A 23755-nucleotide genomic window follows, 5' to 3' on the forward strand; every position below is an offset into this window, starting at 1 on the left:
AGGTCAGATATACCAAATGGAAAGAAAAAAATACCAGTGACGTAAGCTGTAAATACTGTGTTCATCTCTTGTGGTAGGTTTCCTATTTTTATTAAGAAAACCTCAGATGTTTTAGGAAGTCTGTGTAAACTGCTCTCATTTGATTTAACATACCTTTATTTTGTGTAATTTTAGCAATTTCTCTCCTAGGTCATTTAGCATATTCTAATGGGGCATTTGGTAAGCCTTCAGGAGGTATCTTTACTCTGAAAATATTCAAGCATGGATTTTTAACTGTTTGAATGATTGATATCAATGGGGCACTAGACTTTAGCTCCAGTCTTCATCAATGCTACCTGAGGCTAAATGATAAAAACAATAATAATACAAACAATAATATCTGATGTGGACAACTGACATTTCCTCAAACTTAATTTAGAGTGAGTATAACCATTTTTAGAAAACTTTGCTACTTTTCTTTCATAATATATTTTTTTTGGCTTTTCATCTGTTCTTTTTTTTTTTAATTTTTGAATTTTATTTTATTTTATTTTTATACAGCAGGTTCTTATTAGTCATCAATTTTATACACATCAGTGTATACATCTCAATCCCAATCGCCCAATTCATCACACCACCATCCCCACCCCCCCGCGGCTTCCCTCCTTGGTGTCCATACGTTTGTTCTCTACATCTGTGTCTCAATTTCTGCCCTGCAAACCAGTTCATCTGTACCATTTTTCTAGGTTCTACATATAAGCGTTAATACACGATATTTGTTTTTCTGTTTCTGACTTACTTCACTCTGTATGACAGTCTCTAGATCCATCCACGTCTCAACAAATGACCCAATTTCGTTCCTTTTTATGGCTGAGTAATATTCCATTGTATATATGTACCACACTTCTTTATCCATTTGTCTGTCAATGGGCATTTAGGTTGCTTCCATGACCTGGCTATTGTAAAGAGTGCTGCAATGAACAGTGGGGTGCATGTGTCTTTTTGAATTGTGGTTTTCTCTGGGTATATGCCCAGTAGTGGGATTGCTGGATCATATGGTAATTCTATTTTTATTTTTTAAGGAACCTCCATACTGTTCTCCATAGTGGCTGTATCAGTTTACATTCCCACCAACAGTGCAAGAGGGTTCCCTTTTCTCCACACCCTCTCCAGCATTTGTTGTTTGTAGTTTTTCTGATGAAGCCCATTCTAACTGGTGTGAGGTGATACCTCATTGTAGTTTTGATTTACATTTCTCTAATAATTAGTGATGTTGAGCAGCTTTTCATGTGCTTCTTGGCCATCTGTATGTCTTCTTTGGAGAAATGTCTATTTAGGTCTTCTGCCCATTTTTGGATTGGGTTGTTTGTTTTTTTGATATTGAGCTGCATGAGCTGCTTGTAAATTTTGGAGATTAAATCTTTGTCAATTGCTTCATTTGCAAATATTTTCTCCCATTCTGAGGGTTGTCTTTTGGTCTTATTTATGGTTTGCTTTGCTGTGCAAAAGCTTTAAAGTTTCATTAGGTCCCATTTGTTTAATTTTGTTTTTATTTCCATTACTCTAGGAGGTGGATCAAAAAAGATCTTGCTGTGATTTATGTCAAAGAGTGTTCTTCCTATGTTTTCCTCTAAGAGTTTTATAGTGTCCGGTCTTACATTTAGGTCTGTAATCCATTTTGAGTTTATTTTTGTGTATGGTGTTAGGGAGTGTTCTAATTTCATTCTTTTACATGTAGCTGTCCAGTTTTCCCAGCACCACTTGTTGAAGAAACTGTCTTTTCCCCATTGTATATCCTTGCCTCCTTTGTCATAGATTAGTTGACCATAGGTGTGTGGGTTTACCTCTGGGGTTTCTATCTTGTTCCATTGAGCTAGTTTTCTGTTTTTGTGCCAGTACCATATTGTCTTGATTACTGTAGCTTTGTAGTATAGTCTGAAGTCAGGGAGTCTGATTCCTCCAGCTCCGTTTTTTTCCCGCAAGACTGCTTTGGCTATTCGGGGTCTTTTGTGTCTCCATACAAATTTTAAGATTTTTTGTTCTAGTTCTGTAAAAAATGCCATTGGTAATTTGATAGGGATTGCATTGAATCTGTAGATTGCTTTGGGTAGTATAGTCACTTTCACAATATTGATTTCCAATCCAAGAACATGGTATATCTCTCCATCTATTTGTATCTTCTTTAATTTCTTTCATCAGTGTCTTATGGTTTTCTGCATACAGGTCTTTTGTCTCCCTAAGAAGGTTTATTCCTATGTATTTTATTCTTTTTGTTGCAATGGTAAATGGGAGTGTTTCTTTAATTTCTCTTTCAGATTTTTCATCATTAGTGTATAGGAATACAAGAGATTTCTGTGCATTGATTTTGTATCCTGCTACTTTACCAAATTCATTGATAAGCTCTAGTAGTTTTCTGGTGGTATCTTTAGGATTCTCTATGTATAGTATCATGTCATCTGCAAACAGTGACAGTTTTACTTCTTCTTTTCCAATTTGTATTCCTTTTATTTCTTTTTCTTCTCTGATTGCCATGGCTAGGAATTCCAAAACTTTATTGAATAACAGCGGTGAGAGTGGACATCCTTGTCTTGTTCCTGATCTTAGAGGAAATGCTTTCTGTTTTTCACCATTGAGAATGATGTTTGCTGTGGGTTTGTTGTATATGGCCTTTATTATGTTGAGATAGGTTCCCTCTGTGCCCACTTTCTGGAGAGTTTTTATCATAAATGGGTGTTGAATTTTGTCAAAAGCTTTTTCAGCATCTACTGAGATGATCATATGCTTTTTATTCTTCAATTTGTTAATATGGTGCATCACTTTGACTGATTTGCATATATTGAAGAATCCCTGCATCCCTGGGATAAATCCCACTTGATCATGGTGTATGATCCTTTTAATATGTTGTTGGATTCTGTTTGCTAGTTTTTTGTTGAGGATTTTTGCATCTATATTCATCAGTGATATTGGTCTGTAATTTTCTTTTTTTGTAGTATCTTTGTCTGGTTTTGGTATCAGGGTCATGGTGGCCTCATAGAATGAGTTTGGGAGTGTTCCTTCCTCCACAATTTTTTGGAAGAGTTTGAGAAGGATGGGTGTTAGCTCTTCTCTAAATGTTTGGTAGAATTCACCTGTGAAGACATCTGGTCCTGGATTTTTGTTTGTTGGAAGATTTTTAATCACAGTTTCAATTTCATTACTTGTGCTTGGTCTGTTCATATTTTCTATTTCTTCCTGGTTCAGTCTGGGAAGGTTATACCTTTCTAAGAATGTGTCCATTTCTTCCAGGTTGTCCATTTTGTTGGCATAGAGTTGCTGGTAGTAGTCTCTTAGGATGCTTTGTATTTCTGCAGTGTCTGTTGTAACTTCTCCTCTTTCATTTCTAATTTTATTGATTTGAGTCCTCTCCCTCTTTTTCTTGATGACTCTTGCTAATGGTTTATCAATTTTGTTTATCTTCTCAAAGAACCAGTTTTTAGTTTTATTGATCTTTCTTACTGTTTTTTTTTATAGTAGTCATCTGTTTATAAAAAATTAATTAATTAATTAATTAATTTATGGCTGCGTTGGGTCTTCGTTTCAGTGTGAGGGCTTTCCCTAGTTGCAGCGAGTGGGGGCCACTCTTCAATGCGGTGCGCGGGCCTCTATCGCAGCCTCTCTTGTTGCGGAGCACACGCTCCAGACGCGCAGGCTCAGTAGTTGTGGCTCACGGGCCCAGTTGCTCCGCAGCATGTGGGATCTTCCCAGACCAGAACTCGAACCTGTGTCCCCTGCATTGGCAGGAGGTTTCTCAACCACTGCACCAGCAGGGAAGCCTGCTTCTGTTTTCTTTGTTTCTATTTCATTTATTTCTGCTCTGATCTTTATGATTTCTTTCCTTCTGCTAAGTTTGGGTTTTGTTTGTTCTTGTTTCTCTAGTTTCTTTAAGTGTAAGGTTAGATTGTTTATTTGAGATTTTTCTTGTTTCTTGAGGTAGGCTTGTATAGCTATAAACTTCCCTCTTAGAACTGCTTTTGCTGCATCCCATAGGTTTTGGATTGTCATGTTTGCATTGTCATTTGTCTAGGTATTTTTTGATTTCCTCTTTGATTTCTTCAGTGATCTCTTGGTTATTTAATAACGTAGTGTTTAGCCTCCATGTGTTTGTGTTTTTTACATTTTTTCCCCTGTAATTCATTTCTAATCTCATAGCGTTCTGTTCAGAAAAGATGCTTGATATGATTTCAATTTTCTTAAATTTACTGAGGCTTGATCTGTGAACCAAGATGTGATCTATCCTGGAAAATGTTCCATGTGCACTTGAGAAGAAAGTTTAATCTGCTGTTTTTGGATGGAATGCCCTATAAATATCAATGAAATCTATCTGGTCTATTATGTCATTTAAAGCTTGTGTTTCCTTATTTATTTTCATTTTGGATGATCTGTCCATTCGTGTAAGTGAGGTGTTAAAGTTCCCCACTATTATTGTGTTACTGTCGATTTCCTCTTTTACAGCTGTTCGCAGTTGCCTTATGTATTGAGGTGCTCCTATGTTGGGAGCATATATATTTATAATTGTTATATCTTCTTTTTGGATTGATCCCTTGATCATAATGTAGTGTCCTTGCTTGTCTCTTGTAGCATTCTTTATTTTAAAGTCTATTTTATCTGATATGAGTATAGCTCCTCCAGCTTTCTTTTGATTTCCATTTGCATGGAATATCTTTTTCCATCCCCTCACTTTCAGTCTGTATGTGTCCCTAGGTCTGAAGTGGGTCTCTTGTAGACAGCATATATATGGGTCTTGTTTTTGTATCCGTTCAGCAAGCCTGTGTCTTTTGGTTGGAACATTTAATCCATTCACGTTTAAGGTAATTATCAATATGTATGTTCCTATGACCACTTTCTTATTTGTTTTGGGTTTGTTTTTGTAGGTCCTTTTCTTCTCTTGTGTTTCCTGCTTAGAGAATTTCCTTTAGCATTTGTTGTAGAGCTGGTTTGGTGGTGCTGAATTCTCTTAGCTTTTGCCTGTCTGTAAAGCTTTTGATTTCTCCATCGAATCTGAATGAGATCCTTGCCGGGTAGAGTAATCTTGGTTGTAGGTTCTTCCCTATCATCACTTTAAGTATATCATGCCACTCCCTTCTGGCTTGTAGAGTTTCTGCTGAGAAATCAGCTGTTAACCTTATGGGAGTTCCCTTGTATGTTTTTTGTCGTTTTTCCCTTGCTGCTTTCAATAATTTTTCTTTGTCTTTAATTTTTGCCAGTTTGATTACTAAGTGTCTTGGTGTGTTTCTCCTTGGGTTTATCCTGTATGGGACTTGCTGCGCTTCCTGGACTTGGGTGGCTATTTCCTTTCCCATGTTAGGGAAGTTTTTGACTATAATCTCTGCAAATATTTGCTCTGGTCCTTTCTCTCTCTCTTCTCCTTCTGGCACTCCTATAATGCGAATGTTGTTGCATTTAATGTTGTCCCAGAGGTCTCTAAGGCTGTCTTCATTTCTTTTCATTCTTTTTTCTCTTTTTTCTTTTTTTAAAGTTTAATATTTATTTATTTATTTATTTATTTGTGGCTGTGTTGGGTCTTTGTTTCTGTGCGAGGGCTTTCTCTAGTTGTGGCAAGTGGGGGCCACTCTTCATCACGGTGCACGGGCCTCTCATTATCGCGGCCTCTCTTTTTGCGGAGCATAGGCTCCAGATGCGCAAGCTCAGTAATTGTGGCTCACGGGCCTAGTTGTTCCACGGCATGTGGGATCTTCCCAGACCAGGGCTCGAACCCGTGTCCCCTGCATTGGTAGGCAGATTCTCAACCACTGCGCCACCAGGAAAGCCCCTCTTTTTTCTTTATTCTGTTCTGCAGCATGAATTCCACCATTTTGTCTTCCAGGTCACTTATCTGTTCTTCTGCCTCAGTTATTCTGCTATTGATTCCTTCTAGTGTAGTTTTCATTTCAGTTATTGTATTGTTCATCTCTGTTTGTTTGTTCTTTAATTCTTCTAGGTCTTTGTTAAACATTTCTTGTATCTTCTCGATCTTTGCCTCCATTCTTTTTCCGAGGTCCTGGATCATCTTCACTATCATTCTTCTGAATTCTTTTTCTGGAAGGTTGCCTATCTGCACTTTATTTAGTTGTTTTTCTGGGGTTTTATCTTGTTCCTTCATCTGGTACACAGTCCTCTGCCTTTTCATCTTGTCTATCTTTCTGTGAATGTGGTTTTTGTTCCACAGGCTGCAGGATTGTAGTTCTTCTTGTTTCTGCTGTCTGCCCTCCTTCTTTCATTATTTTAAATATATAATCTGAATAAAAACTGTAAAAAAAAAATAGTTCTGAAGAACCTAGGGGCAGGCCACGAATAAAGACGCTGATGTAGAGAATGTTGAGGACATGGGCGGTGGGAAGGGTAAGCTGGGATGAAGTGAGAGAGTGTTACGGACATATATGCACTACCAAATGTAAAATAGATAGCTAGTGGGAAGCAGCCACATAGCACAGAGAGATCAGCTCGGTGCTTTGTGACCACCTAGAGGGGTGGGATATGGAAGGTGGGAGGGAGACGTAAGAGGGAGGAGATATGGGGATATATGTATATATATAGCTGATTCACTCTGTTATAAAGCAGAACCTAACACACCATTGTAAAGCAATTATACTCCAATAAAGATGTTTAAAAAAAAAAACTGTATTACTCATTCCAACAGTTTCCAGACAAGCCCCCTAACCACTCCCAAGACTTCCAGATTGTTGTGTTTAAATGTCTCCTATGTAGATAACCTGCATCAGCCAGAGAACAATGTAAGACTAACATAAATGAGCAGAAGAAACAATTCCAAATTACTGAATATATTTTTATAAAACACATTTAATATAAGGAGTAAAACCTATTTTCTAATAGGCAATGTTAAGCATAAAATATTCTTCTTGGTAAATTCTATATACCTAAATATGAATTTTATAACTATGCCTGCCATGTACGCTGACATTAATACCATCCTGTACTGAAAAAGCACAAATGAATGGAATTAGGTATCTCTACAAGTATGCTATAAGCCCAATATTTCCTGAGGAATGTTCTGTGTACATGGTCAATAAAAACAATATTATGCAGTTCATTTTTTCTCTGGTAAGTTCATTAAACATAATAGCAATTTAAGGGTCTAAGGGCCACAGTAAAGATATCAGCTAGCCATGTTTAGTTCCAGTTCCAATGCTATAGGTGAAGAGGCATTTTCAATGCCTATGAAAAGAAAGTGGGAAAGGCTGTAGAAGAGATAATTCAATGTTTTTTAGGGGGATAGTTTTCCTACTGACTCACTGATTAAAACACTATTCTTTCTGGTCCTTATCAGGGACAGTTATAATACCCCTTCCAATAAACACAAGAGTCAACTGAGAGAGAGAAATTTTCAACACCTAAAGAGTAAATTCAATCTGTATGAAATTAGTCCTGCCTAAGGCCAGTGTGAAAAGCAGCCATCCATTCAGAAATGAGGAAACTGTCTCCATATCCAGGAAGACTCTAAAGTTCGGAGTAAATCTCATTGTTTTAAAATTGTGTTTTTTTTTCATTGTTTCCTCAGCCATTCAAAATTTAAATATATGTATATAGAAACAGATAAAAAAATAGGTGAAAGAGTTCACAAACAGAATAGAGACAGTAGCAGAAAATCTTATGTGCTAGGAATGAGACGAGCAATTGCAAAGTAATCTCAGGAATCCTTGCAGCATAATTCTAGAACTTGGACACCCTAGCAGAGAACAATATGTTTAACAAGGAGCCCAGTTAAATATAGTTGACGCTTAAACCACGTGGGTTTGAACTGTGTGGATTTTCAATAAACACGTACTATAGCACTACATGATCCCGGGTTGGTTGAATATGAGGATGTGGAACCTCGACTATGGAGGGCCCGACTATAAAATACTCGGATTTTTCACAGCTCAGGTGTCAGTGCCCTTAACCCCCACGTTGTTCAAGGGTCAACTGTATATACATAAATGAGGAATAAGGAATAACTGAGATTTTTGCCTCAATCATTAGAAAATATACTGATGTTTGTACAGAAAAATAAGTTATATGTGGATTTAACTTAATTTCCTAGTAAGTTCACAGAGTTCAGCTTTGTTATGATTTTATTTCTTAATTAACAGGGTTTCAGAAGTCTAGGTTAGAGGTTAGCACACTATGGCCTATGGACAAAATATGGTCCACCACTTGTTTTTGTAAATAAAGTTTCATTGGAACAAAGCGGTACCCATTCATTTTATTGTCTGTGGCAGCTTTCCTACTATATTAGCAGAGCAGAACAGTTGCAACAGAAACCATATAGCCTGAAAAACTAAAATATTTACTATCAGACTCTTTACAGAAAAAAATTGCTGACCTCTGTTCTCCATCATTAACTTGGATGTCATGGTTGAACCTCACAATTTTGAAGTCAAGAAAGAAAATGAATTTTTCTTTGTCCAGTAACTCAGGAACCAATTACATAACTTTTGACTACATAAAAGCTTCCTCTGATCAAATCATTGTCAGGCGTTACATGTGTTAGTCTTACTTATGACTTCCTCTTACGTAAAACAACCTGTCACCCACTATAGTCATTCTATAAAACTTCAGTTCTGATCAGCAAAATTTTATGAGTTTCTACTCCTCCTTAACTTGAAAAGGGCAAAGAAGCAAATCTAATTAAGAAGACAATCATTTGTCTTTTTTTCTCTCATGCTCATCAACTATTCTTATTAGTTGTGTACCATAGTCCTCTATTATCAAGAACTTTTACTTCACAGGTGTGAATACTTGTACAGACAATTAACTATCATAATTATAGTAACTAGCCAGGTAGTCAGCAGCAAAGATAAAATTTCCAACTAATTTTCTCAATTTGTTACCTTCTCTGTGTACCTATGCTTATGTTGCTGCCTCCGGTTTAATCCTCTAAATCTTGCTCCATTTTCTGCTATATAAAATGTCCCTGTACTCAAACAGGGGAGAAAAAAAAAATCATCAAATTTGTATTGAGTCTTCTGCTATATGTGCCTACCAGATGTCTCACCACGGAATTCCACAGATCACCAGGCTCACTGTTTATATTTTCTAGGCATGATGCAGATGTTTCAGAGTTTACTATAAACCTACGAGTTTCCAGGTCATGCAAAGGAATACATGCAAGCTGAAGAGCACCAAAGGACTTTATGCATAACAATACTGGAGGAAGAAGCAATGGGATATTTTTCAGCAACCCTCTGAAAATTAAAAATCTACTGTAACAATTATACTTATGTAAACGAATAAGAAACAAGAAACAATATTTTAAGAGTTGATTTTAACTGTTGTCAAAATTTTAGGCTAAAATTTACATGCATTTTCCAGCAAGTATGTGAAGGATTTTCATTTTACAAGATTAACTGCAACAATTAATATTTCAGTATATTTAATTTTTTAATTGAGAACCTTACAATTACTACAATGCAAGTTACCTGCAGTCTAGCCACATAAAATATAGCTTCATTAAGGATAATAATAAAATTGAAATAAACCAATAAAACTTGCTTGTATTAATATCAGTTAATATTAATTCTACAGTAAAAAGCAAGAATCACATAATATTTCTGGGACTTTCTTCATCCTGTATATTTTGCCAAATGTTTTCTCCCTTCACTGTCACTGTCATAATGCTCCTTCCAGCAAGATTTAACTTAAATATTGTTTTTCTGTGGAATTTTCCTGTGCCCACATTGACAAAAACATTCACGATTCCTACAGAAGTCTGATAAAACTTTAAGTACAGCATCCATTCCACTATATATCATGCCTAATTTTTAAATCATCTGACAACTAAGTAATTTGACAACTTAGATTGTAAGCTCCCTAAGGGCAAGGCCCACTGTCTGTCACCATGAGACATACAGCCAGATACAGAGCAGTAACACAGTAAAAGAACCTGCAAGGGACATGATTTTAACTTGACAGAACAACAAATACTCACAATAAAACAGTTTGCATGTTTACAGAACCAGGAGGAAAAAAAATATTTCTAATGTTGAATTAATGTGAAAAGAAGACATAATCTATTATCACATATATCATAGTTTTTATTATTCAGTCAGATGCATGAGGAAAACTCCAAAATGCATGTAGTGTACCCTCTCTCTTCAAAGTTTTTTTTAAAAATCAAATCACCGGGGCTTCCCTGGTGGCACAGTGGTTAAGAGTCTGCCTGCCAATGCAGGAGACGCGGGTTCGATCCCTGGTCCGGGAGGATCCCACATGCCGTGGAGCGGCTGAGCCCGGGCGCCGCAACTACTGAGCCTGTGCCCTAGAGCCTTCGAGCCACAGCTGCTGAGGCCCGCGCGCCTAGAGCCCGTGCTCCGCAACAACAGAGGCCACCGCAATGAGAACCCGCGCACAGCAACGAAGACCCAACGCAGCCATAAATAAATAAATTTACAAAAAAAATAAAATAAAATCACTGCCTTTTAAAAATATGAATAATTCTGTAAACTAGAATTTACCTTCCTGAGATATTTTATATTTCAATTTTAAAGTCCTCAAAAACATATCTAGAGATGCAGTTCTGTCATTTAAAGAAACAGTTTTCAAACTATTAGGCAGAAGTGCCTTATGGTATCTCATTCTCATCTTAATAAGTTTCATATATGTCTCTTAAAACACAGTAACAACTAAGATTCAATGTAAGATTTTGTATGAAAAACAAAAGGTTCAGATTTTTTTTTAAGTTTAAAATGTCATCCTAAAATTGCTTACATTTAACATAGTCACAATGCTTAACACATAAGAAAACCACTGACCACTTGGTCAATTCTAAATTCCCTAAAATAGTAATAACTAGCAAAACCCAAAATCTAAAAGGGCCCCACATATTTATTACTTATGTCTTAACAGTAGTTTCCTTCTTTTTGACTTTGCTGAATTTGTGGAAATTTCCTCTGAATCCTATATGGTTCATAGAATTAATATAGTTTAAGATTTTCCTCCATGTTATAGCTTGTTCAAACTCTATCCCCAGTAATATCTCTATATTTCAGATTAAAGCACTGCTTTAAGTGTAGTCTTCTACTCTGTGGGGATAAAAATAATTTTTATTGATACCAACTGAATCACACAATCTCTGATGTACAGATCTTTATACTGCACTCTGGTATTCAACTCTACTGTAAGCAAAATGAAACATCAAATCCAGTTTCAGCATGAAAATAGAATATGTAATCACATTCGTGACTCATCCTTTGGGTTAAACACCATCTTCTGCAGACCTCTCTATCAAAATACAAACCCGTGCACAGGCCAGTCCCGCAAGCATGTCACCTGTGCAGCCATGCTTAGAAGGGTCCCACACTTGGTTTAATGCTCTGATATTGCCATCATGAAATCCTTATCAAGTTCTGAACAAGGGACACATTTTTTAAAATTTTCACTGGATGCCACAAATTATGGAGCCAGTCCTGCCCCTGAGAGTGAAAACATATTAAATAATAGTATAAATTGGTCTATGAATGATTTTCTTAAAGTCTGCAGGGAATTACAAGATCAAGAAGCGAGACACCAAATGTCTACCTTGTAGAGGTAATAATAGGAGGAAAGAAACCTACAAGGAAAGCTACATGCACAAATCAGCTCATTTTTTTGATTTAATTATAATTTATTGAGTATCTTCTAAGTGCCACGTATTGTTCCAGATGCTGATATTACAACAATGAACAATACAGAGAAAGTCCAGGCCTTCATGGAGCTTCCACTCTAGGGAGGAGACAGACCACAACCAGCTCTGTCTGTGATGGGTAGGGAACAGAAAGGGGGAGTGTTTTGGATTTAATATATCTCCTTCATCTCGAGTACTGTCACCTTTGGTAACCAGACAAATAATAATGGTTAAAAAACCATTATTAAAATAAAATAAACCATTACTAAAATAAAAAAAAATTATAATAAAAATATTATTTAGTTAATTATTACAACTAAACTTTTATTAATAAGAGACATTTCTTGAGGATTTTCTGCTTTTCTGATCATCTTTTGGAATTTTCCTTTTAAGATTTTTGGAAATTTCATGAATCAATGCTGGTCATTTACAATACAGTTTCAAATAGGTAACTAACTAGTGTATATAAAAATGTGACAGGGTGAGAGAGTGTCATGGACATATATACACTACCAAATGTAAAATAGCTAGCTAGTGGGAAGCAGCCGCATAGCACAGGGAGATCAGCTCGGTGCTTTGTGACCACCTAGAGGGGTGGGATAGGGAGGGTGGGAGGGAGGGAGATGCAAGAGGGAAGAGATATGGGAACATATGTATATGTATAACTGATTCACTTTGTTATAAAGCAGAAACTAACACACCATTGTAAAGCAATTATACTCCAATAAAGATGTTTAAAAAAAAAAATGAATGTTAGGACTCATTTTGTGAATAATTATATAATGCTCCTTTCTCCTCTCCATTCTCTGCTCCCTCTTTTGTCTAAGTTTAATGGTATATGAACTGCACTCCCATCAGACAAGTCTATTTAGATAGGAGCACTGATTCTTTACATGTAAGTTTTTGTCATTGGTTTCAAAAAAGAAACAAGCAAACAAAACCAGGCAAACAACCAAACAAACAAAGCAATGGTCATAATTCAGTGTAGACCATCTGGAAAATTGTCTCCCATAAATAAGGAAAAATGATCATGGATTTTACAAAATTGTTCTTACTCTTATGGGAAATATCATATATGGGTGTCCCTAGCATGTTGACAGGGCATTCAATGGACATCTGTTGATTGAATAAATACATAAATGAATGATGACTGACTGAGCATATCAACAGCTTTCCTTAGATATCCCCAAATGAGTCCATCTAGGGATAGCACTAATTTTGAACACAAGTTAGATAAAAAATAGTCATTGTGGTTTTGTTTGTTACCTAGAAAAGGACATATTTCTAAACACAAGTACCTTTCATCACCCTAGAATGGAATATCCTTTAGAAATAATGCAGAATGGTGAAAAGTAAGCACATTTGGTCAGCCTGAGGTATGGACTATATCCCTTAAGGAGTAAAATCAATCCAGTGTGCATTGCAATTTGGAATCACGAAAAGACACAAAATCTCAGGTCAATCTGTTAACATACAAGAGTCAAAATACTGTCTGACTGGAAAGGAGAAGCCAACCATTTAAATTCCCTCAAAGCTCTGTGATGACCTAGATGGGTGGGATGGGGGTGGGAGGGAAGTCCAAGAGGGAGGGGATATATGTATACATAGAGCTGATTCACTTCACTGTACAGCAGAAGGTAACACAACATTGTAAAGCAAATATACTCCAATTAAAAAAAAAAAACAGAGTATGTCTGCTATCTACATTTGTGCTCTATGTTTTCAACACACATTATTCGCCCTAGGATTATATAAAAATCCTAAATTAAAATTCAGTCTAGTAACAAGCTGATAAAACAAATAAAGCAACGTTGGAGTTCTCCAGATGCATACTGATTGCAGTTCATAGAATCACAGGGCTTTAAAACATCCTAAGAATTAAGCTAATATGTCCTCCCATACCAAAATTACCCTGTAATTTTCCTTATCCATAGACATTCATTTAATTGAGAGAAAATTGATAACATATTTTTGGTTTTAACCTTAATAGAAGAAATTTCACTCCAATCTATTTTTATATTTAGCCATTCTCATTGTGAAGAGATTCTATCATAAGGTTCTTGAAAGAGTCACATCTGATTACAATTTTAACATGTTTATCATTGGTTTTTGTTGGTGGAAAATACATTTCTTATATTCCTTATATTTGAATACTCAAATTATCTCTCGGTATTTTCTTCTATGGACTAAATAGCTTCTGCTTGCTTCAAACTTCTGAAAATTGTCCTAATACTTTAGCCATTTGGTGTTTAACATTATTAATTAACATAATTTTAGGCTTTACAGAGAGTTCCTAGTTAATAATTTAAAACCTGGTACCATTTAACCCAGAAGCCTATACCTATCATAGACAACACTATTAACTTTATTTGCACTATTTCTGTAAAACCTCATGTAAATCTAAATCAAATCGAAGTCTAAATCAAAACCTAATGTAAATCTAAATCTAATCAAAATCAAAGTCTCTTAACATGATATTTATTGGGCATTCGGAATGTTAGGACTTTGGTTTCAGAAAGCTTTTTGAAAATTAGAATGTTCTTAGCTTGGCTGAAGACTATTTTGTTTTATGTAAAAAAAGAAAATTATTCTCAATGTGAACATCTTTTGAATCATAAATATGTTTCTTACCTGTGCTGCTGGATATATTAACATCAATACTGATATCAGATATTCCTCCTCCCTTCAGAGATGCTACACATGTGTATGTCCCAAAATCCGTGAATTTTAAATCAATGATGTCCAAGTTTGTCGTTCCCGGGGAGACATCCGGATCAGTCTGCGTAATAACCATCCGTTCAGAACTTCTTAATGGACGACCATTTTTAAACCAACTAAATGTTAACTCCTCAGAAGGAACAGCTTCTACTTGGCAAGATATTTTCACCTCACGCCCAATCTGGATGTTGTCATCTTTGTGATAAGGATCTGGTGTGATCCAAAATCGTCCTTTTTTTAATGCTAAAACATAAAAATTTCATAAGTTATTAGTGTTACTTTCATAATGTTAGGGATGCATTCACTCTAGGTAGTCATCTCTGGGCTGAAATAAAGTAAAACAAAATAAAGTAAAATGTACATATGTTTCTTCAGTTTCTAAGTAGTGTGCATATTAATAAACCTCATTTAGGTAATTTAGAAATAATCTAAAGACCTAAGTCACTTAGACACTCTAAAACTGATTTTTATAAATTGGATAATATTTTCCAGTAATATAAAAAATGCTTTAAATCTATATATGATACTTAAACATTGTTGCCATTGAATTTTGAACAAATGATGAAACATGCTTATATAAAGTCATTAGGTATTAGAGTTAAAAATAATTTTACGGATCATTAAGCCCAATTCCTTACCCATGTCATACTTTAATTATGGCACAATTTCCCAAACAACTCAAATATTGAACAAATTTCATATTAAAGAAAATTCTTCTAAGGTTGTATCTACATGCTGACCAAAACTAGTTTGGTAAAAATTCAGTCAGTTCATATTCATGAGGTATTTTCAATAGTAGTGAAATAACCTGAATTGAAAGAAACATTTTTTTCAAAAAATTTGCTATGATGGCTCTATTCCACCATTCATAGATGTCTCCAGTAGAAACTGTTTGCTGGCTATTTCATGCAGATGGCCAAAAGAACCTCTTGGCAGATGGCTTGGAAAACAAGCTGTGTTTGTACCCTAACAGCAGTGCTTTCTGAGTCTAAGGTCAGTGCTGTTCTCACAACCTGTGTCAGTAATGATAACTACCAGAAACTGCTGGGGGAGCATCTATTGGCTTCTTAAGGGCTCCAGTTCTGAACTCTGAATGATACCGTGTACTCAATTTGGAATAGAGTTTGTTCCTTTTTATGGCAGTTATACTCATATACACATCTTTCTCTTTTTCAACATCCTACTCATGTCCCTCTCTTTTAACATCACCATCCCTATATGATGAAATGTAGCATATGCAGTGAAACATAATTATCAGAATAAAATATTGTTCATTCACTTTTACAATTAAACCTAAATATATGATGACACTGGCAAAAGTGACGTGAATTTAGAAGACCTGCAGATATTGGAGGCCTTCTAACTGCATTCTGGGTAAACTTTCCTGAATTTAACTTGATTTTCCTCAGTCCAATAAAGGCCAGGAAATACCACGAAAATCTGTAGAACTATTTAAGAATGCACTAGAGATTAATACATTTTTAAATCTTAAAAAAATTATTTTAATTTTCTTTACTTTTCAGCCTCAAATATTTTCATCTGCTTTCTTGTTTGCATCTTAATAAGGAGAGAGAAATGAATATCAAAAGCAACGTTTATATCTTTCTTTTTATTCAAGAAATATTTATAGGGTTCCTGTTCAGGACTAGGCACTAGAAAAGGACCTTATAACATGAGATGAACAAAACAGACATAAACTTGACCCTCATGTATGGCAAATTGTGTACTCATAACTTATAGTCCAGTTTATCTACCCAATGCATATGATACCTATGTCTAAAAAAAGATATGAAATGTTTTATAAGTTTGAAGAAGTCTGAATCTCAGAGGAGAATCCTCCAAAATATTGTTTAGAAAATGCACAAAGCTTCAGTCTTAATGAAAATACCGAAAGACAAATATTTAAATCACATTCTTATATTGTTGTTTGTTACATCTTCCAAATGCAACTTATGAAACTTATTTATTCCCAACCATAACTTTATCAGTACATGACTTTAGGGTGAAAACAGGAGAAATTATGGCATTCTATTATGTAGAGTCATATATTTATATTTTAATAGGGTGCTGAAATATATGACTTTATATCTAGAAAAGGAAATGTGCTGAAAATGTCCATATCTGGCTATATATTTAGTATAATATACTGTGCACATATAATTCAAATGCAATTAAATTTCTGTAGCACAAAGCAAATTATAAGGTCATAGAATGTCCTTTACTTTTTTAAACAGACCTAAAAAAACAGTATGTCAAGGAGCATTTACTTTTGTCATCATTCATAACATTTAAATGAAAGTTTCCTTTCATTTGGTAAGAATTTTCCTTATCCTGTTTCTATAGAGAAATAATAAAGCTAAAAAAAAGTTAAACAGATGATTCATACTTTTCAAAGATAAAAATTTTATATATATATGTGTAATAGTTTCATATGGGGGTACATTTAGGATAAATTCCACTCCTAAATTATATGTTGGTTGTCATATACAAATATGACAAAAAACTCTGATGTTTCAGTGATTAAAATTTATTGACTAGGCAGGTATTGTTTTTGAGCTTTGTTCTCTGTACAGTGACATATTAAAGTGATACTGATGTTGAGAGAACTGCAAGTTCATCAGACAAATTAGATTTAAACTAATAAACAATTCAAAAGCCACTGATAAAAAAACAAGAGATCAATATCTATGTTACATATCATGGACTGTTTTATTCATGAGAAATAACTTTTAAAATCCAAAGTAAAAATATTTTAAATATTATAAATCTAATAATAAATTCAGAAATAAAATTAAATATGATATGTAACTATATTTTTGATAGACGGCAATATAAGCAAGTGGGCTTTTAAGAACGAACTCATTGACACAAATATTTGTTGATCTCAGTATCAGACAATTCTATGATTTGGCCAGAGTCAATCATATTAGTCTTTCAAATGACATATTCTGAAAAGGAAGAGAGGGACAAGTCAGTCTGGCAAGTGAGCTAAAGGTAGGGAATATCAGAATAAGTAGCATGGATCAACTGACTGGAGAGCCATCTCTTTGAGTTTCTTTTATGTTACTCCATAACAAAATATCTGGTTTTGCATACTGAACAGAAATGTTCTAAGGAAAAAAAAAAGTGTGTGTGTGTGTCTGTGTGTGTGTGTGTGTGTAGCCATCTGACAGTTAAATTTACTTAATTTTCTAATTTATTTTGGCTGCTCAGAAAACTAAGACCATAGCTCTGTTAACTAGGCACAGGTGCATTAAGAACTTGAAACCCAATTCTAGTTTTTCATTTCTATGTGGTCCGATATGGGCAATCTAATTTTTATGGGTCAAGTGCATCATTTATAAAAATAGGAGGTGATAGTATTACGCTCCCTCTGAGACCCATTGTGAGAAATAGCTTATTAACAATAGTGGAGAGGTTTGAAAATATGAAGTGTTTAATATAGTTAATCAACGGGGAAGCAGGTTTCTTCGTTTATAATTAAACACTCTTTTCAGTGAACAATTTATAGTAGTTCATGCAATGTTAAAGTCATTTCCTGCTACCAGTTAAGATTTCAAATACTTAAAATCAATCTGCAATTAGTACCAGAGTATAACGGGGGTCCAACAGGCATAACAAGACTCTATAGAACTAAAGAAATTCTACGGAAAAAGAGAGGAGAAATCCCTTTCCCCAAATGCAATTTCTTAGCCTGAATATAGAAAATCCCGTAACACCAGCCTGAGATAACATTAGATTTAGCTTAATGTATCATAAATTGTGATGGATGAACCTCAAAAGGTACTTGTTTAGTCTGGCAATGCATGTAAAGAACTGGCATCAAGCTGAGCCTCTGTTCTGGATAATCAGCTTAGAAACACTGCAATATAACCCATAGCCTCCTTTCATAATATTGTGAGAACTGAATGCAATTGGCTCACATTCACTTTTGAGAGGTTACTTGCCAGGACATTCTAATTGCACTCACTAAAGTCCCTCTACTTTGAGATTTACAAAGGTGTTCTGCGAATAGAATGAAACTAGTATATAAATGTAAGGCCACTGCAAAGATCTGGGTAGGGCTTGCTGCGGACCTTTCCCTAGACAGAAAAGTGGATTTTTGCCTATGAATGACTAAAGTTCTAAGGCACACTTCAATTATTTAAAATTAGATTACTTCTTGAGTTTATCCTTGAGCTAAAGACCACTGGCTTTGGAGAAGTCTAGGCTCATGGCTTCCAGGAATACAATATGCAGATAAAGACAAAGAGAAGGCTGTGAGATTGTATCTTTCCTATAGCTATAGATTTAAAATGATAAAATGCACCGATTGTCTGTCAGATGTTCCATGAATTATACAACACATAATAGTCCGTATTAAAATAAAATTTGTAGATGGAACAAAAATAACATTAAATTAAATGACATTTTTAAAATGTTTTAAATTTTAATGACAAAGCATCTCTTTGGAGAGAAGAAATATCAGGTGTCAGCTTCTGAAACTCTGCTAAGAATTTGTTTCAGAAGGATGATGAGACACAGACTGACCACTGACCACCATTCCAAGTAGATAAATTAGTTAAAAATCTCCAAATACATCACTTCTTACAATCTCAGTAGGACTCTGGTCAACATGAAACACTGGCAAAATGTTGCTAAGAAGAATGAATCTAGAAATAATTAGTAGTGTAATCAGAGAAATAAAAATTGATTTTCTATTCATGTATTCTCTGTTAAAGACAATAAAATATTTGAGTGATAAAAGTATTTGCTAGTCGTACTGGGTGCCAACTGAATAAAGAGCTGGAAATATATTACATCAGCAAAGCAACTTGAGGTAGTAAATGATAGTATATAGATATAACCTGTCCTATTATAATTAGATGCCTATCTTTCTCCTCAAGGGGACTGTGAACACCTGGAGAGTGGGCCCATGCCTTACTCTCTTTTTTGTCCCTAATCCTGAACCCGGTTCCTTGTTATAGTTGGTATTCAATGGTTTTCTTTAAAATCAATTAAACTTGACAAAGCATTAACTTTACAGATTCTAATTGTTTCCATTCAGTCTGATATGTCTATGTTAACTCTGTTTCTGTTTGGTAGTCTTATGTTCTGAGATGCATGGGGGGAAACAAGATAGAGAAAAAAGAAAAAAAAATGATGTCTTCAAGGATTTAAGGGTTTTGTTTTGGGAGCAAAATATATTTGATGAACTAACAGTATTAACATAGGGATGTATGTGAGGAAGGGAATTCTGTACAGAAAAACTCAGGAGACATCATTCCATCATACCTAGTGACTAGCTAGCTTTGTGTCCCTGTTATATAATGTGCCAGGGACATCAGCTATCAAACAAGATATCAGTTACTCATCCCTGCTTTATAAAGGAGACTGAGTTTCATGCAAAAGGGCTTGTTCGCATGCTTTAGAGCTCAGTTGATAATTATTTCTAAGGAAATATGGAAGAAGGAAGAAAACTGATATCTAAACATAGTTATATTATCTAAAATAGCATTTGCCAAAACCTGTTTCAGAAAAATGTTAATAGGAATCATGTTAAAAGAAAGCAGAACGAACACAGTTTGAGGATTGACTGTGTAATATAAGTAAAAGTTCGCTTTTCTGCAGAACTTTTCAGAGCTTTGAACATGCTAATATGCACACTGCAACATTCCTAGAGGGGCTGATAATACTTAACAAAAAACCTTTTATTTGTGGAACATCTTTCGGGACTAGTATCTCACAGAATAAAGTAAGAGGATCTATTAGTTGATGAAAATCATTGAAATGACTTTAAAATTAGACTCCATTCTCGATGTTTTAGTCATTTCCATTACGAGCATCACAAAATGATAGACAAGATACAACTCTCTTGTGAAAATAAAATTTATAATTAAAAAAACTAAAGGACAGGGGAAATGTCTAATGGCACAATGAATTTATAAAACATACTTCAGAGCCATCTAATAAAGCTATCAGCACTAACAGCAGTGCGGCTCCTTCGTTTCCCAAACAACCAGGATTTCTTAAAACTGAATTAACAGTTTGTTCCTATCTTGGAAATGCACATTTTGAAATATGCAAATAGCATGAAAAAGGAATTACATGTATTAGCATCTGTATAATTTGCAATTATTGATATAAGTTAGAAAGACTTAATCTAGCTCAGTTGCTTGAGGAAATAATAATGATATTTATTTATTTATATTTTATGTTGTTATAAAAAAGTATTTAAAGTGTTATTATGAGAAGTATTAAAACTTCTAGAAGATGGATAGGAGGAGGAAGTTCTTTTTTTTTCTTATATACTGTTCAGCATTCTTATACTCACTTCCCTTTATCTAACAACACCAATCGCCAACCTATAGTCTGAATGAAAGTTCATTAATAATGCAAGAACCAAAAACTCATTACACCCATTTCCTAAAAGTAGTTTAAAATAGCACCCCTGATAATTTGAATGCAGAATTAAATGCTGAAAGGAAGTTGGGGTTCTGTTTAACTGTCAAGTATCAAGGCTCTATTTATTTTGTGAATTTACTCAAAGCTAATTACTGCAGTTAATCATTCAAAATGTTCAAGCAAAGTATGGTTGAATTTTTGTCTTTTAATGTCCTTGCTCAATAGAATAACCGCAGGTAAGTATTTTGAGTAGAAATGAAAGGAAGAAAAAATCTTTTAGGGGGGCATAAATTTTGCTTTTTGATGTAAGCCCTTCCTTGAGAGATGAAAAAGTAGACTAAATTCATATTATTACTATCATCATTATTATTTTACCATTCTTATTTCAGCCTTATCTTAAGTAAGGAGCAAATATATATTAGCTATAAATTATCTAAGTGTCCATATAATGTCATAAATAGAAACAAACATTTTCATAGTATGGCTACTATGTAAATGGTATTTGACATAGTATTTCTTAGCACTAGTTACTTGAATAGGAGAATATTAATCAGCACAATTTACGCATCCTACGTCATTAAAAATCAGTAGGTATTTTGAGCTCACCTTTTCTATCAAATTAAATATATCCCTTCACTATGAGAAGAAGAACGAGTCCAGGATGAGTTATATTTTTTATTAGTTTTTAAAGACTTAGGACTAGAAACAGCTATAACATGAACTGCAGCTTAGAAAAGCCTGTGCTAAACATAGTTCTTCTGAAGTCTTTTTGAAAATAGTACATGCTTAATATTTATGGAATTGATCATGTAGTAGTGAAAACTGGATGAAAATAATGAGACTAACAAACTAAAAATCGTTCTTTACTTTTTTTGCTTTCCTTATTTTCTGTCTCAAAAGCTGTGGACTTTCTCCTTTCCAAAATGATCCTGCCCATCTGCCAACCTCTCTCCCTGTACCCTGATGCCATGCATTCTTTTGGTTATCCACTTTCTTTTGAAGTTTCAATATTTTCTCTTTCATATGCTATTTAATTTCAGAGTAGAAAGTTGTTTAGGTCACATCTAAACTTAGAAGACATTCCTTAACCCTAATAATCCTGCAAATTATTTGTAGCATTTTTCTTAAAAAAAATAGTGAAACACCAATTGCCTCCTTGTGTCACTATGCACTCATCCAATTTGACAGTTCACACCCTGGTTTTCACTGGTGCTATTCTGACACTGAAGTCTCAAAGGTTAGCAATAACCTCTTACTCAGTTAACACAAAGATATTTTCCAGTTCTTCTCCATGTTTACATCACTTGCATTCTGCACTTCATATCACTTTCCATTACTGATTCTTTCTTCCTTCTTGAAAATTCTTTCTACAGACTTCTATGACTAGGAAAATGTAATATTTAAGGAAATAAATTAGTTTGACTTTGCACATTTGCATCACAATTGTCATGACACACTTCCTAGTTCCCTACTTCATTTGAATTTCATCATTCAAACTGTAGTTGTAAAGTCAGTCTTTGTTGAGAAAGAAAGGATTTTTATAAATTATTTTGTCATAATTGCAGATCACAGAGTTTATACTTAATCTTCTACCTCCCAATTTGCTGCGCATGTTTAGGGACATGTGATCATTGTTTGTTTTGTTTCTTGACACACAAAAGATTGCAACATATTCAATTTAAATTAAAATAATGATTTAATCATTTGAATATATTATTTCATTTTTAATATTAAAGAGCAAGGAAAATAACCTAGGTATGTTGAACAACCAAATGAAAAATATCTGTACTCACTAGGAATTTATAAAAATTATCTTAACTATCTTATTATATTTTGAAAGGAGCTCAAGTGTCAATACCAATGACAAAAACCAACTAAACATTCCCGTCAGTGTGACTAAATATTAGACAGGTTTCTTCCTGACTCTAGGCCCCTGGTCTCCCTTTTCTTAGAGCATTTAACTTTAGAAAATTTTCAATTGTAGATTCCTTCTCTGCCTCTTTGAGATGTAAATCTTTTACAAGCCAGAAATGGTTTTCTTAAGGACCCAGGAGCCATCCGTCTAAAATGTACTGGCATACCTCAGAGATACTGCGGGTTCAGTTTCATATCACCGCAATAAAGCAAATATTCAAATAAACTGACACAAATTTTTTAGTTTCTCAGTGCATATAAAAGTTATGTTTACACTATACTGTAGTCTATTAAGTGCACAATTTAGCATTATGTCTAAAAAAAGCAATGTACATACCTTAATTAAAGAATACTTCATTGCTAAAAAATGCTAATCATCATCCGAGCCTTCAGCAAGTCCTAACATTCAGCAAGTCCATGCAATGGTAACGTCACGGATAACCATAACAAATATAACAATAATGAAAAAGTTTGAAATATTATGAGAATTACAAAAATGTGATACAGAGACACAAAGTGAGCAAATGCTGTTGAAAAAATGGCCCCAACAGACTTGTTTAATGCGGCATTGCTGCAAACCTTCAATTTGTTAAAAAAAACACAATATCTGCGAAGCAAAATAGAGTGAAGTGCAATAAAATGAGGTATGCCTGTAATCATCAGAAGAGATAGTACTTCTAATCCCAGTTTCTATAGGAGGGTAGGAACCTAAGTTTGAAAAGACCACTTAGCAAGCACAGACAGCTTAATCACATTCACCAACCTCCCCTAATGTCTTCTAGTACTTTTCCATTAGCTCATCCTTGTATTTAAAAATTCTCCATCTTTTGTTTCAGCAGAGTTACATTTAATCTCTCTCCTCTAGTGCAAGAGTCGTGACTCCTTTTGCAACAGTCTTCTTTGCTGTTTTATCACGTGTCTGATGTAATTTTTCTTTTACATCATTATGGTCTTTTACATTATAGTCTTGTGCATTATTGAAATAGATGAAAACTGAGTAACTCTAGGAAATTCACTGCTACAAAGTTTCAAATACTAAAGAAAATAACGCTTACGGTCACACCACACACACACGTTGTAGTATGTTGTTCAAAGGTGAAATGTTGCATGAGTACAAGTGTA

General features: G+C 34.6%; 1 protein-coding gene across 3 annotated transcripts in view; it reads right to left on the reverse strand.

Annotated features, from left to right (window-relative positions):
- Positions 1-23755, reverse strand: part of MDGA2 (MAM domain containing glycosylphosphatidylinositol anchor 2) — an 814155-nt gene that overhangs the window by 218469 nt on the left and 571931 nt on the right. For 2 of the 3 annotated variants that reach the window (XM_007192802.2, XM_057544648.1), the window contains exon 7: positions 14249-14578. The exons of the other annotated variant lie outside the window; for it this stretch is intronic. In XM_007192802.2, coding sequence (XP_007192864.1) covers positions 14249-14578 — 330 coding nt within the window. The remainder of the gene's footprint in view (positions 1-14248; positions 14579-23755) is intronic. 3 annotated transcript variants of the gene reach the window in all.

The sequence above is a fragment of the Balaenoptera acutorostrata genome, chromosome 3 (genome assembly GCF_949987535.1).
Source record: "Balaenoptera acutorostrata chromosome 3, mBalAcu1.1, whole genome shotgun sequence".
NCBI classification, from domain to species: domain Eukaryota; kingdom Metazoa; phylum Chordata; class Mammalia; order Artiodactyla; family Balaenopteridae; genus Balaenoptera; species Balaenoptera acutorostrata.